At 45.6% G+C, this 19,463-nt stretch overlaps 2 protein-coding genes across 2 annotated transcripts; both read left to right on the plus strand.

The window, feature by feature from the left end:
• Positions 1–386: 386 nt before the first annotated feature.
• LOC128728451 (cytoplasmic dynein 1 intermediate chain-like) lies at positions 387–7,703 on the plus strand (the record flags this gene model as incomplete). The annotated part of the gene is made up of 6 exons (XM_053822077.1): positions 387–465; positions 2,560–2,607; positions 5,525–5,674; positions 5,756–5,912; positions 5,990–6,362; positions 6,430–7,703. Coding segments are annotated over 6 exons (1,626 nt in total), but the record flags the coding sequence as incomplete, so codon positions are not given.
• A 6,827-nt stretch (positions 7,704–14,530) lies between these two features.
• On the plus strand, positions 14,531–19,077 carry LOC128728541 (uncharacterized). Its single transcript, XM_053822169.1, has 8 exons — positions 14,531–14,798; positions 14,873–15,076; positions 15,140–15,259; positions 15,466–15,684; positions 16,375–16,483; positions 16,559–16,818; positions 17,010–17,072; positions 17,646–19,077. Exons 1-8 carry the CDS (start codon positions 14,531–14,533, stop codon positions 18,536–18,538), a joined length of 2,136 nt encoding a protein of 711 aa, XP_053678144.1. The 3' UTR covers positions 18,539–19,077.
• Positions 19,078–19,463: the final 386 nt, after the last annotated feature.

Genomic DNA, 19,463 nt, shown 5'->3' on the forward strand with positions numbered 1-19,463 from the left:
TGACCGGTACCAAATTTTCCGTAAAAAAGCCTTATGCTTAAACGTCCTGAGTTTTCTATCTATGCTTATTTTTTTGCTCCTGTGTTCTCAATGTTTACTTGTCTCATTTCCTTGGACCTATTGGCTTTGCTTTACTTTCTGTTCGATATGTTTTCGTTATCCATAGCCATTTCCAAAATCAACTCTACAGCCTACTGTGTGTAGATCTGAATCTCGTTTGGCTCTCTTTGCGTTTTTCTTTAGCTTATACCGTTCACTGTTCCATACTGTTACTACAGGCGCGCGAGCTCTAGATGAAAAAATGAAAGAAAAAAACGCAACCGTTTCCAGAGTAGAACTAATTTTTCTTTTCTTTCCCCTCGTTTCCGGTGGTTTCGGAACAAAACGGACCAATTGCTCGATGGATTCGCCGCCAACGGAATCAACGGTCGCTCGATTGTGCAGCCCATGCAACCGATTATTACGGTGAGTAGCCCGTTTCACCATCGTCGTTACTTATCGCGTTCCTATAGTATTTGTCAACCCATCATTTTTTTTGTTCAACCATATCCATGAGGGCTGTCATTTATGTTATTTTTGTTAAATATAATCATCCATTTGATTGGTTTTTGGCCACGGGTGAATCAATCTTTCAAACGATTTTCAATGCTCATTGAAGGCTCCTCAGTTGAAGCACAACTCTGAAGAATGATTCACCCGTTCAAAAACGATTAGCCCACCCCAATCACTTTTCATCCCAAATAAAATCCATTACATTTCATCCCCCCTATTGTCGCATAATTCTAGTATTTGTCTCACCCAAATCCATTAGCCCCCGTCACTGCCAATTGCAGCAAGTTTTATATCGTTCCCCTTCGCGTAATTTAGTTGCATCATTTAGTTTACTTGTCTCTCGTCTTCAAATGATCTCAATTTGTTGCTCAATTAAATTATTAGTCTTATTTTATGTCCTTATATTTGCTTTATTGCTCCCTCTCGAGTGCTCCGAAAACGAACCAAAAAATAAGAACAGCAATTATCGCGATTTAACATCCTAATTTTCTCCACCCATTTGTTTCTTTTTTTCTTTAATTCTTCTACTTATGTTTGTTTGTTTGTTTGTTTCGGGATTTTCCGTTTAATCGTACATTCCTGTCCGTTCTTTTTACTCTCTTATATCAAAACACTTTATCTATATTACAGAACGTATACTGTAACCGACCTTCACGTCAATTATATTGGTTCGAAAAGTACACAACATGATAAACCCTCCGGTAGCAAATAACTGTTTTGTTTTATCTTTTTTTTACTTCCTTGTACTGTCTCATTTGTACGGAAAGCAAGTGCATGCAAATGGTATTCCCTTGCCACGTTTCTGTTTTATGATAACAAAGATTCCTTGTTTTCATTCTTTCTGCAACTATTTTTTCTCGGTTTCTCTATTTTTGATTTCTCATTAAACCCACCTGGTTGCGTATACTAGATCAACCTCCTCCTCACGTATAAACAAGAACGCAGCCAATCGGCAATGTTTCAGAGCTTCAGCGAAAATGCTTTACAATATATTAAATGTTGTAGTGCAAACACCCGTTAGCCAACAATGTTTCAGATTACTTCTATTTCACTGGCTCTCATCTCATCTTTCCTAGTTCACAATCTTTCTCCTCTTTGCGCTATATCGCAGATTTCAGCATGCGATACGTGCAAAACTCACGCACAAACTTGTTCTGCCACGCAATAAGCCCATTTAGTTGATGTCTAAGTTAATGAAATCACACATCACGAAGCTCTCATCGTGTTTATGTTGGGGCGAAGTGTTAATAATTCCATTCGATAGCAGAAGCAATCAACCAATAGAAAACTCCATACAAAAACCATCATCCAAGTAGCGTTACTTTAGGTGCTGTGGAATGTAGGATTAAGCCTGGGTGGAAGGATAAGGATAAGGATATTCGTATCGGTTTAGCTGGTAGCAGACGCTCTCTATCTATTCATTAACGATTGTAATGATTTGTGTCGTCCGTCCAAAAACCCATCCTCGATCCCGCCGCCTGCTCAGTCGCTGGTTTAGCTTGTGCCTAGAAAATTAGTCCGCAACCTGTCGGATGGTGGTTTTGAATAGACTTTGACGCGAATGCTCCCCTGTTTCCTACTCTCTTTCACGTGCGTACCTGGGCTATGTCGCGAGCTCCTGATGCCCGGCCCCTGGCTGCGTTCTTTTGTAAGCGTTTCCTTTTTAAAATTTCTGATCCCACTCAACACCTTACGCTCCTTTTTCTCCCTTCTGCTCATCCATTTCGTATGCGTAACTCATCTATCAAACAACAACCCCGCACTGTCATTCACACCGCCAATCGAGGTTTACCTATCGAATCTAATAACGACAAACGAAACCGTACCGCCGCTCGCCGCAAGAACGCCGGCATTACGTCCAGCTTGCGCCCTAAAAAGCGATGTCGCTTTTACACAATCATTTAAAAAAGTTCTATTCTTTTTTTCTTATAAAGAATAATAATAATCGAAACCAAAAACAAAACCCAGCTACACGAAGTTTAAGCTAGACTTTTTTCCCATTTCAAGATGAATACAATCTTAACCCCGGTTTAGAGTGGGAGGATGAGTTTACAGGTAGGTTTTTGCCATAACAAACAAATTAATCTGTTCTCTCTCTCTCTCTTTTTAAAAAATATATTGCAAATTTGCAATTTCTTATCTCGTTTTTACTTAGACTTTTGTTTTTTATATATATATACCATATAGACAATCATGTTGTTAATAGAATTTTCCTATATACTTTTTTGTTGTTCTTCATCTAAAATCGGTACTTCTTAATATTTTATACACGTCATGCATAACAAGTTTTATTATTTCGAAGCATACTGAGCCTTGCTTCCTGTGTTTTTTTTTCTTTCATTTCTCTCGCCATTCCTTTGTTTTGGGTTTCTTGTTGTACTGAGCGTGCTAGGAAAAAAGTTTCCTACTTTTGTTTTCTCTTTATTTATTGCACAAGTTTCTTCTTGTATATGTAGTCCTGGTTGTTGTTTATTTTTGTTTCATTGCTATGTTGAATGATACGCATTTTGAATTAGATCATTGCGCTAGACTTGCATATGTATCTATCCGTTTCCCGTTTGATGTGTGATTGGAACGCCGCCGAAACCGTTTGTTCACCGGATGGGGGCATTTTTCGCGGACGTACCTTTCCCTTTTATTGACTCTCCGTTCTCCAATTTTTACTTCCATTCCGCTGGTGCCCTTCTTTTTTTCTTTCTTTCATTCTCTACCTATATCTATTTTTCTCTATCGCTCTATTTTTTCTATTTTCTTACCATTTCTATTCTTACTCTTCTTCTATTATCCTCTCGGCACGGGCCTCTCCTTTACCTTTAAACCCCAAAAATCCTGTACGTCCGACGCTGTAAAGTCTAATGTGTGAACTTAGAAACATGTCCTTATATGCGACGAAGTGTACTGTACGGCATTTCATGATATCCTGATCTTTTGTTGGACGCATTAACCCACATCTTCTCATACTTAAACACATGCGCTCGCGTTCTGCATTCCCTAACTGTGAAAGGTGTACTAATTAGCAGCTTTCTGGTGTTATCTACATTTGGAAGGGTCCTGTCACCCTGTAACAGGATATGATCTAACCTGCATCGGATAGAATGACACAATAATTTCTCACCCATATTTCGTTACTAAATGAGTAGGACACAGTTCACATTCATCCATACACACTGGCGGCGACTAAAATAGTAGTATTGGTTCATACGCCACAAATTAGACATACGAATCGCTAATCCTCATAACGCCGCCATTTCGCTCCCATTATTACGGGTTGTTGATATTAACATTATTATGTGAAAATTCTTTTCTTCCTACTCCACTGAGAGTATTTGGATTGTTTGTTTGTGTATGTGTATTGGCTGCACCGGTATTTGTTTCCTGTATTAATCACAAAAGCACACAGAAACGTGGTGTGCATACACTCAGCCTCTCAGCTCTGTCCATTTGTCTTCTCCTAGTGTCCATCTGTTATCTTTTCTCTCTATTCTCTATCTCTCCTTCTCTCTTTCTCTCTGTATGTCTAATATCCTGCAAAAATGGGTGGAGAAATAGATTAATCTAAAGTACATCGATACCAACAAGGGGTTGGCCCCGTATCCATCTAAGAGCATCCTGCTCCGTATTACCGCTCGATATCCGTTTAGTGCCCGAGCCGACAATGAGCCGAAGATTTGAAGATCATTTAAAGCGTTATATCCTACTCATAAGTGACTAATGAGCTACTACTGCTGTTACTACCACTACTATCACCACGAATCACCTCTACCTCCTCCGTTGTGGCTACTACTGCTATTACTACCACTACTACTACAGCTTCTACTATTATTGCTATCATTGTTATCGCCTTGTCTCCAGTCTCTGCCCCATCCAACAGAGTTGATCTCCGCCCCTCCCTGACATAGTTTCTGTTGTTCGTAAAATCTCTATGTTAATGTACCTACCGACGCGTTCATTGGTTTTATCTCAATCATCCTAGTCCAAATCGAGCAGCTCACGCACATGTAAATAACACACCTGATGCCTCGTCTTATTCTTGCCATTATTCAAATTTTAATTTCATGACTTTCCTTAAACGATGAATGTGCAAGATGAGTTGTACTTTTGTCAATTATTGCTTATGATGGAAGGCAATTGAAGCCAGTGTTTTGTTGCGCAATGAAGACCATAGGTTTGGAACTGAAATCATGGAACTGATTTCAGTATGTTTCGACCATCAAAATCAGAATAAATTCAGAGAAAGTATCAATCTCATGTTACTGTTTGAATTGCTACAGTTTCTTCAGTAATGTAATGGACTTAAATTAGAGCATGAAGCTGTTCAACCAGTGGTTGTTTTGGATGATCAAGTACATGATTAAATGTTACCTGTCGGAAATAATTTTGTGAATCCTGTCAAATAGATGACTCCTTGCGGAACCTGCATTTTGTAGTTCTAATGTCTCCTTTTCACTCACCAACCCAATTTCCTTTTTCCTTTCTGTTTTCTCTCTTTCTCCTCTTTTTTTCTCTTTCTCTTTCTCTTCCCTATTTCTCCCCAATCTTTTTCGTGTTTCTCAGAGGTTCTTAGCTATTTTCGATTAGCTGCCCCTCCTTCTATTTTGTCGCCTGGTAGTTACTCGCCAATTAGTGCGATGGTGCAATCATTTTTGTACATACATCCACACATGGTGATCATGGTTGCTTATGTTGTACCATGACACTATTATTGATTCTGTTATACGAGAAAAAGAATGCAAAAAGGGCGTACGAACGAATGTGTTCCTGTCCATGGAGAAGAGGTGCGCGAATGGCGTAAAGGAAGGGAAATTGAACGCGCGTGTGTATGTGTGTGCGTATATATAATGTGTGTATGTGTTTTCATTATTAGCGTTAAGATTGGTTAGTTAAGTAGTTTAAGTTATTCTGCTACGACCCAGAACATACTAGACCAGAAACAGTTTTACTCATACAGTGCTTACTTTTGGGGACGGTCAAGGTGACGATGAGGAAAGCTCCCTCACCCATATTGACCATGGGTTTCACTCGAAGCTGCCACCCGGTATCCTGCCTCACGGTCTGCCAACGGTCAAGGAGGTGGCACCGGCCATAACGCCGCAAGAGCAAAAGAAGGAGGACCTCAAAGAGGGTATGTTAGATCTCACTGTCTGGCATTCGCACATGCCGTATGTATATCTCATGGGTTGCTGTATTTGACCTTTTTACATAGTGAAAGAACTATCAGCCGAGCAGAAGCAAATGATCATCCTCTCGGAAGACTTCCAGCGTTTCATTTTGCGCGCCGGCAAGGTGATGGAACGCGCCCTCTCTGAAACGGTCGATATCTACACAGATTACATCGGAGGAGGAGAGGCGGACGACATCAAGTAAGTACACTAGACACCGGCGATAAACACCTTCTTCGAGACCTGATATAATTGCGTTCTCTTTCCACTCGTTTCAGCGATGAGAAATCACATGCGAGGCTGTCGTTGAACCGCACGTTCTATTGCGACCGTTGGTCGAAGAATCGGTGTGTGACATCCTTCGACTGGTCGACTCATTTCCCCGAGCTCATGGTCGCCTCGTACCATAGTAATGAAGAAACTCCGAACGAACCGGACGGCGTGGTGGTAGTCTGGAACACCAAATTCAAGAAGCAAACCCCTGAGGAGGTATTCCACTGTCAGAGCGCCGTCATGTCGACCTGCTTTGCGAAATTTCACCCCAACCTGATCCTTGGCGGTACATATTCAGGCCAGATCGTGCTCTGGGACAATCGAGTGCAGAAACGCACTCCCATCCAGCGGACACCACTCAGCGCCAATGCTCATACGGTAGGCATTGATGTCAGTAATGCATCTCTGGCAGTGTCCTAATCATACTATATACAATTATCCACAGCAACCCGTCTACTGTCTCTCGATGGTAGGCACGCAGAACGCACACAACGTCATCTCGATCAGCTCGGACGGTAAACTGTGCTCGTGGAGCTTGGACATGCTTTCCCAGCCGCAGGACGTGCTGGAGTTGCAGTACCGCCAGTCAAAGGCTATCTCCGTCACCTGCATGGCATTTCCGCACAATGAAGTGAACAACTTTGTGCTTGGTAGCGAAGATGGCTACGTCTACTCAGCCAGTCGCCATGGCAATCGGTCGGGCATTGGTGAAACGTACGAGAAGCACCTCGGTCCCGTCACCGGCATCTCCGCACACCACAATCAGTCATCGCCCGACTTTGGCCATCTGTTCCTGACGTCCTCCATCGACTGGACGATCAAGCTGTGGAGCCTGAAGGACAACAAACCACTGTACTCGTTTGAGGACAACTCTGACTACGTGACGGATGTCGCTTGGTCGCCGATTCATCCGGCACTGTTTGCGGGCGTAGATGGCAGTGGCCGGCTGGACCTGTGGAACCTCAACCAGGACACGGAAGTACCGACCGCGTCGATTACCGTCGATGGCCAACCTGCCCTGAATCGTGTCTCCTGGACACCGTCTGGGTTGCACGTGACAGTCGGCGATGAAGCTGGCCGTATCTACGTGTACGATGTCGCGGACAACCTCGCGAATCCGCGCATGGACGAATGGAACAAACTGAACGCGGTTCTGTATGAGCTTAAGATGAACCAGACGGATGAGTTCGATGAGAAGGACAAAAAGTCACCGGTCCCTCAGAACACGTCGCTCACCTCGCTCACCAGCTCGCCACTCATATGAAACTCGATGATGCGACCGTACTGATGCGGGGCGGTTGGCCATTCAGCGGAGCAGCGTTAGGGCGCCCGGGATCGAGTCCTCTGAAGGGACTAGGTATTTGGGACAGCCGTGCCGCCGCTAGAGGAAACGGAATGGGGAGACCAGCAAGAATTACTACTCGAACGACACGGGTCTTACTGTAGAGGGCTAGATTGGCTAGGTGGAGAGATTTTAACCATCATTCCCCCATCTCTAACACATACACGGATGAGCATGCTATACCTATGCAGCTAATTTATTAAAGTTACTCAAAAGACATCCAACATTGCATGTATCTTCCGGTAGCTCGGCAATGCATCGTGGGTTTATCGCCATTTAGTCAAAAAAACTTAAAGCATACACTAATCCTGTGCTTACCGCTGCAGCAATGTACACACTTAAGCTGGAATTGCGGCATTACAAATAAACGATAATGATATTCCTCAAGTGGCCGGTGCTCCGTGTGGTCGATCTGTTTCTTTGCGCTCTACTTTGCAATATTTTCACAGCGTTCACTTCTCTCAACACGTCTGAGTCAGACATCTTGCGGCGGAGAGTAGCCTCATTTTCAGATTTACTACCGATTAAATTACCGCTGTCCAGATCTCCACCGCCCTGCCCACTACAGAGCAGCTTTAAATAAAATTGGATGTCTGGGATGCTTCTGCGGAGCAATAAATTAGAGTCAGCTAACCAAAGACTGCACTGTGCATCTTGCGAGATGTGACCTCAGTCAGGTCATCGGTACCTTCGCTCTAGACGCCCGCAGATGAGGTTGCATTAATGCACATGAAGCTGATGCATTCGACCGCCCTTCACTTTAGCCAGCCGTCATCAAATAGCATGACGCAATCATCCCAACGATGACGGTATCGCGTCGTAACTGGAACGTTAATGAGGTAATAAAACACTCCCACCTCCGGGCGAGAGCGGATGCAAATTAATACCATCGTCGGCGGGCATGCTTCCGGTGGTGGGTGGTGGATGACGAAGGCGCAGTCAGCCGTTGCATCTGCTTTTCTCATTTTCCAGCAAATCGTAACGTTCGATGCGGATGGAGGGCTGGACGCTAGAATATCATGGCGGTGTTCGTTCGCTTTGAACAGCACTGGAAGGTGTTGAAAACAACGTGCAATTATAAAAACCTCCCACGACGAACATGCCAAACCAGTTCTCTTAGATCGTTTAACCGGGTTATGGAGGGCGACATTTTTAAATGTATGCAAATTATTTATTTTTCATAGCCTTTCTGTGAATAGAGTAATCACACGTGGTCATTCAATCGTTTCTGCGCTAGATTGTGTTGAGTGAATAATTGTTCAAAATGAAGACCAAATTCGGTGACGCATTAGCATGTAACAAATTGTTAACGTAAACACACCGGGTTAGCTTTTAGTTAACATATTTTAAATTATTTTAATTTTGTTTCATTGCATAAGCATTCAAATTTATCTTATATTTTTTCGACTGTAAAGCATTCGTTCGGTTACTTTGGTTTGAAATTGGCCAGGATATCCGTGTTCTTCAATCTTCCCTTCCCAGCATCCTTTTGAATAACCAGCTGTCTCTTTTTGCCTCGTATAAACGATCATATATGAGTGCCTTTCGCACAAGCCCACACTGAGCTATAGTGACGTCAGGCAAAAATAGAAAGGCTCTCATACTGAAGGGGTAGCTTAGGCTTAAGCGAATACCTGCATGAATGAATGACATTTTGATTACAAAATATAACTACGGCTCGTCTATAAGCAGCATAAATGTAATGTTTAAATAATAAGCATGACAGGAACATATCGTTACATGCTATGATACTATCATTCTGCTAGTTTCTGTTAGAAATTTAGGCATTTTTCCTTACGTTTATGGCCAACATCGTGCCTTCGCAACACAGCACCGTGTAGACGGTGCTTAAGCAAAGAGCGCGATTGCGTTGAACAATACTCACCCCATACAACAGCCGCGCCGCTTGAGATCAGTGTTAACCGTCTTTGAGCGCTCGTGAAAGCAGACCGTTGCTGCGTCAGGCAGCATTTTAAGCTCGAAAAAAAAACAAAACAAAAGCACCCAATCGGCTGCTTGGCGCCCCGTGATCGAGTTTACCGGAACCGCGCGTGTCCTTCAATCTCGCGTGAACGCATTCTGTGTGTGAATATTCAAATTAGTGCTGTGTCTGGTGTTTTAAATTCATCTCTTCTCCACCACATTCTTCCAACGGCGGTCGACCGCTCAAAGTGTAAGTGTTTCAATTCAAGCCGCACGGTGGTACTTTCGATGCGACGTTCGCCTTATCTCGGTGGCATTAGATAGTGAAAACGATGCGTGGTATAACGCGCCCGGACGCACGCACACGAACGCGCAAGTACGCAGGATGCACGGATTTCGCGGTGCTCCTTTTTACCGTGCATTTCCCGCAAGGGCTGCGTTGCATGCATTTTCCCCAGGGTGTTTTCCCGACGCACAACAACACACTCCTATACGGCCTGAGGACCGCTCGAGCACCGAGCAGCGCGCGCATATGTGTGCGTGCCGCGCAAGAAGGGACGCGGTGTGAAAAATCGTGCATCCTTGCGCGATGGTGCGTGCTGCGGCTCCCTGCGTCCTTGCGTTACTGCGTACCCCACTCAGACACGTCCCAGCACCCCGGGAAGGGCTTCATACTTCTCCAATTTCACTCTCAAACGCGAACGTGGGCACGAGCATAGGGGCGATTTATTTTTAGAGGACATACGTCTGCACTTTTTCCCGGACCATGGAGCCGGAAAGTGGTGTGCCCTCTTTTCTGTTTTGTTTGGTGGAAAAGTGGGGGATGGGAGTTAAAAGAGGGGCGTTATTTTCGGTTCTCCCTCACGCTCCCCTGACCGGTCTAGACGATCCTTTCGCGTTAGCCTGCGAGTGAGAGGCCATTGGTGGTCTTTCCCCATTCGCGATTTGTTGAATGCAGTTTTTTCTTTCTTCAAATTTCTGCCACTTCAGCAACACCAGCATGTCTCGGTGCAGCAGATAGCAGAGCCCGGGTTATCGTCCGTTAGGGTTCGAGAAATGCCCGTATCGGTTGGAATGCCCGCCATATATTCGGGGCCGTTAGCTAGCTGATAAGTGAAGCCACAGATCCGTCAATGCATGGCAAATGTGGGAAGCCACCAAACCGGAAGGTGGGGGGAAGGAACCACCAGGGGTGGAGAGAAAGTGAGATAAAACTGTCGGCGAGTGAAGGCAACCATTATCGTGTGCTGGGGTGCGGCATGTTTGTGAGCTGGTTGTAATGACACGATATCGTGGCAGCTCATGTTACAAAAGCACATTTCTTTCCTTCCACATCCATCTCCATCCAGAAGCCCCAGACCGCGCCGTCTTTCAGATACAGTCATCCAATCAACCGACACCAATGGCCGTTCATTTTACATAAGCTACGATCAACTCCCTCATTTTTGTTTTCTCTCCAACGAGTCCAACATATCGATTTCGAGTGGCAGAACGACGATCCGTAAGTTATCGCCAACAAAAACTCTTTGGGGAAACCGCTCGAAGCACGTGTTCGCAAGATCGAACGAACGCACGATGGCGAATCTACACGCCATCAGGAATGGCATTCCTTATCGAAATGTAAACACAACTTTTATAGATACATCGGTGTGATCGGTGAAACTCGATAAGATTCGCTAGAATTCTAGTAAAAAACGAACTTCTCGAACTATCAACTCCAATTGTGTGGAAAATTTTCAAGCCAATATGTTTGAAACCGGAACCCGGAATCAGGTGCATTTGAAGGGTTCAAAATTTCGGCAATTCAAGAATAGATGCTAGACTTTCTTCTCCGCTTCAGATCTTGTCCAGTAGATTTTTGAACGCCCGGTTTAGTAGGCTCTCTCGTCGCTTTATTGCGCCTATCCATGAGCATTTTGATCTCGCATCCATAATCATTTTCCGCCTCGTTTCCATTCAACGTGCGCTGAGCTAGGCTAAACACATTAAGATGAATGCTGCCTGATTTCCATTGCATAACAGCTCGCATGAGTTTCCTTCTCTCTAAACGCATCATTCCTCCCGCCCAGCATCGCAGGGCATTCAATCATCATCGAAATCAATCGCACATCCCAGAGAAGGGACGCGATCGGGTGTAATGTTCCACGCATTTGCAATCATGTCGAAACCGTGCACCAGTTACACAAGTGCCCCGCTTTACGCTCGGGAAGCGCTGTCTGGATGCTGGCCACGTTGTTTACACCAGAACCAACGGGGGGGGCTATTAATTTCCAGCATGCGAACATACGCCAAGACGGACCTGGCCCAGCCGGTACGTAAATTAATCGAAAGAGGACATCAAGGCCATCAACCCGCTCCGTTGCATATTCAAATATCACGGTGACCCTTGCCGCTGATTGAGCACCCGATTGGTGGCCCAACCGATCGGTGGTGAGGGTAAATTGCAAATTGAATTAGAATATGAAACCCCTGGTTGGCATTGGACCGGTTGCTCTCTCAAAGTTTGTCGTTTATTGACGAGGAACGATGCCTGCCGGTGGTTGAAACACGTAGCAACCAGACCAGGAAGATGATGTCATCCATCGAAACGCGAGCCACACGCTGAATCATTACCGGTCACGGCTGGTAAACCCTTCGGGGGCTGCTTTTAGTGTGCTGGGCTTTTTTTTATTTTGTGCTTTTCGCATTGATCCACCGAGGGCCACAGTGCGCAGAGTAGATGAGACTCTACAAGTGGTAAAGTTGCTTATGTGAACCGAACACCGATCGGTTGACACCGCAAGAGTTAATGACTCAAACAACCTGGCAGCCTCCACCTGTACGATTCGAGGCCATAGACGAATAGAATGGCGGTGGCTAATAGCGCTGCTGACTTCATTGTCTGTCCCTGATGCAGTTGATGGCATTCAGTTCCTGAGGTAATGGTTATGTAGGCACAAACAACGTTTGTGGGCTCTCGTGGGCTCCTGCATGCGTCATTATTTCGCTTCCCACAGTACCTCCCAGAAAACGTCTCAAGTAATCGTCCCTTTTTTTGTTGCTCGGTTTGTTTATGAACATTGGTTTTATCAGACCACGCGGAAAAACAAACCGTGAATCTATTGAAGGCGAAATCCAACGTGCTTGCGGCGTGATTGTGACCAAGTTGCATCACGTTTTGTACACAAAGAGCACGCATCGGGGTTTGGATGAATAATGCAAGTGAAGCGCGCTGGATTACGGGAACCGAACTGCTAAGGGTGGCTTTCCCACAGTTTCCCAGCGCGTGCGTTACGAAATGCCAAAATGGGGAGAGATTTTCATGCCGCACTCAACCAGAAACGGTCCCAAAACCGCTGAAGCCAGCTCACGAGAAGGGTTGTTAGGGCTCATCTCTCGCTGAGTTTCCCTTTACCGGAAACGATGACGACACGTTTTTTGGAGGACTTGTAGCGATAGTGACTCATGCGTGACGTGTGACTCATGATCACGACACGCTGATGGAACGTCAGCAGCTTACGTACAGGGATTCCCTCGACTCAAAAAAAAAAAAACGTGAGTCAAACATGACTCGTTGAGCCATCGATCGATTTATCAACCTGTCAGAGTGGTACCGTCATCAAATGTCGTCATACTTTGGCAGCGACACTACGCAAATATGTATCGTTTCCTCCAATGGGAACGTTCTCCGTGGACTGCAGGTTGGGGCAAAAAAAGCTTGATACAGGTGTAATATTGATTCTTACATTGAAGATTTACACTTGCTTTAGTGGCCCATATATCAAGGGCACAATTACAAATACACCTCGCACACATATTGTGACAGGCTGAATTTATGCCACCACGATCAGACTTCGTGGCACACTCTGATTATCTACTTGCGCCAAATTGATTATTTTTACGATTCATTCTTTTTCGTTTATTATTCTCGTTGATTATTGAATTACAAGAAATAGATTGCTAAAGCTTACGTTCATCTCATGTACTTTAGAGCGATCTAAAAGCGACGTGCTGCATGTTGAGAACAGCCACAGTTGATGTCAGTAATGAGCTCTCGAATTGAGTCGTTTACATGGTGTGCACAATGCAATCTTTGTCTATTAATCACTGCTCGTGTCTGAATCATCATCATCTCACATATGATCCCATTTCAACAGCACGATCGGTTTGCAATGTGATCACTAGAGGATGATTTACGTTGCCTACCGTCAGTGTGGGGGGGATGTAACATGAGCTTTAAATAATTTCATTTGTCATCGCTTCCTCGTTATTCCCTCGACATCACCGCTCTTATCGAAAACGTTGTACGTTTCTTTGATTGCTTTCCCTTGGGTCTCTTGGTACTGCCCTGATACTTTACCCAGCTGGCGAAATTGTGCGTGACTTCTGAGCAAACGTTGGTGAGCGGTACCATATCGATTTTCCGCCAATGCCGCACCCGTCGAGGTCGTGGAAACCCACAACGTGTCCGGTGTGCGACACACGACCCCAAGTCGCCGGAAAACTCGTCCAATAATCAAACAAACCAAAATAAACAACGTAAATGCGTCCCCTGCAAACTTCGTCACGGTTGGTCTTGCGCCGTTTCGGATTGAGGGAAATGATGTGTACGTTTTTTTTTTATTAATATGAAGCGTGGGCGAGAAAAATGCCCCCTTGTGTGGGTTGAGTGGATTTTCAGAAAATACCCTGATCCGGGTGGGGCTGTTAATGCATTCAATGGTCACTTAGAGTTATTACGAAGAGCAGAAGGTGTTAGAGATCGAGCATGACACGGCGAATACGGAATTTTTTTGTTCCTCTAACGTTAAATAAAGTCCATGTCGAACATTGGGATGTAGTCAAAAAGAGAACCGTAAAAGTCCAATGGTTGGTTCAGTTTCTTATTACCACAGTATGGCATTCACGAGGGTTTTAACGGCAACGCGATTATGATCTAGCTGGATTGTTTGTGAACGATAGGGAACAGTCAGATTGGTGAAAAACGAAAAACAGTAATAAGGAACCGATCTAAAGGGGGTCATTTCGTGACAAGGACACATAAACGGGCCGCGGTCCCGCTCCCTTGGCATGGAACTTCGTGGAGTCACCATCCAGGCCTGCTTCTTCGGGGGTTTCGGACGATTTATGGTTCAGCCGGTCACGAACAGCAAGGTTAACCTGGGATCGATGAACGACGGTTGTTTATTTTCGTTTTCCGTAGGATTCCGTAACGCCAACGCGCCTTTCCACCGTCCACCGAGTGTCACCGGGGTTGCAGGGAGGAGTTTGAGTTTTCGCGAACCCCTCACCTAACCTCACTATGTTGTCTCCGACGGTGAAGCGCATGGAGCGGGCTCCACCTCCACCAACACCGCCAAAACCAGAACGTGGCTCTTCGGTCGCAAATGGCCAGGGCACAGTTCCTTCCCAGACGCCCGACGAGGAGCAGGTTGTGATGACGCCTCTTGGTAAGACAAACACCTCCACGGTGCTGCTGATCGAGCGCAAGCTGATCCAGGCTGTTGGTGAACGGACACACGTAGCCGGTGGTGACCATCGGGGTATCATCATCAACAAGACGGCTGAAGGTTAGTTGTGGTTCTTACTCGTCCATCGCAATGACACAGATTTTAACAACGCCATCTCCTCTGTACGATTCCAGAACAACCGAACCGGCAGCGGGAACCTGCTCAGCTGAGTCTCGAATTTCGAGTGTTTCTTGTCAGCGCCAACAGTGGCCAACACTCGCAAGAGTCACGCCGCATCAAGTTCTGGTTCCGATCGTGGCTTGCCTCTGAAGATGTACAGGCACAGGTAGCACAGGACTTCTTCCGCGAGCTCGTCAGTCCCAAAGAATTCCCGAGGGGTGAGTAACGAGCACGAACCGAACAGCATCGGGGCTTTCTTTCACATCCAAACCTTCTTCCAGACTACGTCGGGTTCATCAAGAAGATCATGAAGCTAATGCAAAAGGGGTACAACGAAATTCAGGCCATCGAAATCGAACTCCGGATACTGGAGCAGACGTCCGCACCACCATCAAGACCATGTAAGTGTTCTCTGCCCTTCTGTGGTGGCGTTTCTTGTACATCCATCCCATTCTAGGCATCTTCCATTCTTCCAAGGCATCGCACGCACGAGGTTACCTCAGTTTCCCTTCTTCTTTACAAATATCTCACATTTCTGATATATCTCTCTCTATATATATATATCCATCTTTACGTCCAAAAAATACGAACGTTTCCGGCACGGCAGCGCGCCCTGGCCACGTGATCATTTGCTACGGCAACTGCCACAAACTCGATACAAACAATAACGACCGGGCTCATAAAAACTTCACCGAAGGTGGAGGTGGTGTTGGTGTTGGTGGTGGTGGTGGTAAAGATGATTGCCATATCGGCCCGGTTGGTAGCAGTAATGGCAGCATACACGTTACGCCCATCAACCAGCGGAGAGAGCAGCAGGACGACGAAGGTAGTGCGGTTGTTAGCGGCGAAGCACTAATGAAGCGCCTTTGGGTCGACATGTACAACCGCGAGCTAATCTAACCACCAATATGGCCGCTAAACATTATGACGACACGCGTTTGGATTTCCGGTGTCTCCTTGCGTTTGTTCGTTTGCGTTTGATTTGTTATGTTTGATGGTAACTTCTGTTTAACACCCGTAACCATCTTTAACTCTCGTCCTACTGTCCTACCACTTGATATGAGCGATTTTCTGTTCCTTTGTGTTGTGTATTTTTGTTTGAGCTTTGTCATCTTTTTTCTTCTGTTTCTCTAATTCTAACTTTGTTGGTTGTTTTTTTATTCCATTTCGCGTTAAAGTTCTGCCATGACATATTCGTGTTTTTAACGCTTGATTTCGAAAAGCAATATAAGCGTTTGTTAGCATCATTAACCACTGGAAACGCTGCCTGTGCGTAATGCGAATAAATAAATACATCCACGTCTCGTTTTCTATCTGGCTTTCGTATGTTCTGGTAGTGTTGTAGCTCGAAATGAACCGATTGATTGACGGAGGAGTTGAATTTACCTACCAGGCTCGTTCGTGTCGTTTTCTGTGTTGATTGCTGTCCACGCTAACACTCTATCAGCATGCTCATCATTTTCTCACCGATGCTGTAACGACATTTTATACGCTTTTACTTCCTTCTCCCGTGCAGTGTCTTTCGAGGACGAGCAGTTCGAGGTAATGCCACTGACGCCGGAAAAAATTCTCGAACTGATCGAGCAGGCCTATCCAAATCCAATAACACCGGAAGACTTGGCAAAGTAAGCAGCTCTTTACTGTGGTGTGGTGTTTTAGTATTCTCATTTTCTACCTCTCTCTCTCTACATCACTTACAGAGACTACGGATGGGAGGAAGAAGAGGTACTGGCCATCATGCTGGTGCTCAAGGAGCGCGGTCTCGTTAAATCGATGGAATACAACTCGTTCACACGCATTCACCATGACGACCAGGCCATCAAAATCGTCAAGCAAATGCCAACGATCGCCTCGAACAAGCAACCGACGATTGCCATCATCACTGCGCAGTACTGCGAGAAACTCGCTGTCGACGCGATGCTCGAGAACAAGGAGACGTTCGTACGCTACACCACCGTAGGTAAGGTGTTGACCATGCGACGTTGGGAAAGGATCTCTGGCATGGTCTAATGGGGACCTGCTCCACTTGAGCCCCAGCTCTTTAACTCTGTCACAACCTTTAACTCCAAACGATTGCATGATCCTAACCCTACGTGCTCCTTGCGGCCTTTCTAAACCTCTCGTCCCAACTTTCTCCCCGGGTAACGCTAGGAACTAGTACCGATAAGCCCACGAACGACACGGAACGGCATAGGCGGAGAAAGAATCGGTTTGGTAAGGCAACATTTTGGGATCCTCTTCGCTTCTCTCACTCTGTTACACTCTTGAGAACTTCGACGTGCGAGGACATCACGCTTCCAGTGGCGTTTCCGGATCCGTTTTCCTCCCTAATCGACGTTTCTTGCCTCTTCGTGTGCATCTGTGTGTGTTTGTGTGTGGTCGCACATCCTCATGTTTTAGCTTCAACATAATTAGTTCACTACACGTTCGCTTCTGTAATCCACTGCCATATATGGGCATTTTTCTAGGGTGTTGTGGTGTTGGGTTGTTCTTTTTCGACTGTTTTTCGTTGTGTAAAATCGCACTTCACTAGACCTACTGCTCCTGTAGAAGGGGTGTTGATGACCCAAATCATTCATCAAGTCCCAAATCGTGGAGGAAATCGACACTCCGGATAGAAGATATTCGCCCGTTGCTAATTGTCCACCGTCACATGCTGCTAGTATTTGTGCGAATTGCCCTCATCGTCCTTGTTTGTGTTGTCACCGGTGAAGGGCTTCTCAGTCGTCTTCTGTTGTTTGTCTAGTTGCTAATCGAGCCTAAATCTCTCCACTCTCTGTTTCGCAGGTGAATCAAACGTGTACACCTTGGGTAACATCGGAGCGCACAGGATCGTCAGCACAAAGCTGCCGTCGGTTGGTAGCACACGGGAGGCGATGACAGCAGCCGGTAATACGACGACCCGACTGCTTGGTACGTTCCAGAAGGTGGACTACGTATTCATCGTAGGTGTAGCAGGTGGTATCCCGCATTACACCGATTACCGGCGACACGTTCGGCTTGGAGACGTCGTGATTGCGGCCTCAGCTCTCGATCAACAGGCTGGACCAACAGGCAACGCCACCACTCACCAGAAACCCTACTGCTATGTCTATAGCGGTGGTCAAAGTGAGGTGAAGCGATACTACCCAACTGACGACTGTCTGCAGGTGATCGGACGCACGCTGGTGCAGAACAGTGACGGCAAGAAACCGTGGCTTGAGTACGTCCAGGAAGGCTTGCAGCAGTTGAGCGGACGAGCTGGACATGCTGAACATGATTTCGCCCGACCAGCACCGAACACCGACAAGCTGTATATGAACATCGGCAACAAGAACGTGATTGAGGTGGCACATCCGATCGCCCAACCTGAGGATGGTGATGATACGGATGCTGTAGGAACTCCACAACAGACGCGCTTACATGCAGGTCCAATCGGGTCCGGATATGAGCTGGTTCGCTCCGACAGCGCCCGCACAGAGTATGCTCAAGCGTATCAGCTGCTCGCGACGGATGCCGAGATGAATTCGGTGTTGGACAGCATCGTTGGCAACTGCCGGGACAGCTTTATCCTGGTGAAGGGTGTCGCTGACTACAAGGACGGTACTACATCACGCAAATGGCAAAACTACGCATCTCTCGCAGCTGCTGCCGTCATGAAGACGATCGTGTGTGCCATGGATGCACCCACCAACGTCTAGTAAGCCGTTATGGTGCCTTGAACAGACAAATCCACGATAGCAGTCAGCACGCAAAACCCCACGTTCACAAAATCGACCAAAAAAAAACGCGAGTCTAGTAAAGGAAACCATTTTTGTTTTAGATATTTATATGTATAAAGCGCCCTTGCGCCGTATCACACGTAAGAAGACAGTGAGGTGTTGCTCGTTTTCGGGTTTCGTCGAGGCGAACAGCAGCAGTTCAAAGGAGCGCTTGCGAAAGTTGTGTTGAGCGCTGTGTATAGCTTACCTTAAAGAACGTTCCTAGCGGATAGAGATCCTGCGAGCGTAGGATATCGTTCCTGGTGCAACCACCGCGGGCACATTTGTCGCGAGCGTCGTGTTGTCCGTGTACAAAAACAAATGCCGGAACCGTCTCGATGTGTATTTTAGTTTCACTTCATACTTTGATATATTTATTTGTTTCCAAGCAATGCACCGAGTCGGTTTCGGTACTTGATGCAATCGTTGATAATGATGCTACCAACTGTGTAATAAGAATGAAGCACGCAACGTTTATAAAGAAGATAATAAATAAAATTTTAACTATATTTAACGCAACATTAGAGATCACGCGTTAAGGCAGCTTGCCGATTTAATCAGCCAGGTTTGAGCAATTTATACAACTATTGAGAAAACATTAGAATGACACACGCTATCGCGAGCACTTATATTCGCAAAATATGCAAAATAAAAAAACTGGGTAGCAGAAAAACCATGCACTGGAAGAGCAAAATTTTTACAAAAGTAACAGGAGAGCATACCAGTTAAGAGGTTGCTGTTGATGATGTTTTGTACTAAAAAATAAATTATAAAAAGTGTACTAAAAAGAAAATAGGTTTTCAAATTTCACTCCTAGATGGCGCTGTATACTTGAAATATTTCCATCGCTGAAATGTTTCACAAT

Source organism: Anopheles nili, chromosome X, assembly GCF_943737925.1.
Source record: "Anopheles nili chromosome X, idAnoNiliSN_F5_01, whole genome shotgun sequence".
Taxonomy (NCBI): domain Eukaryota; kingdom Metazoa; phylum Arthropoda; class Insecta; order Diptera; family Culicidae; genus Anopheles; species Anopheles nili.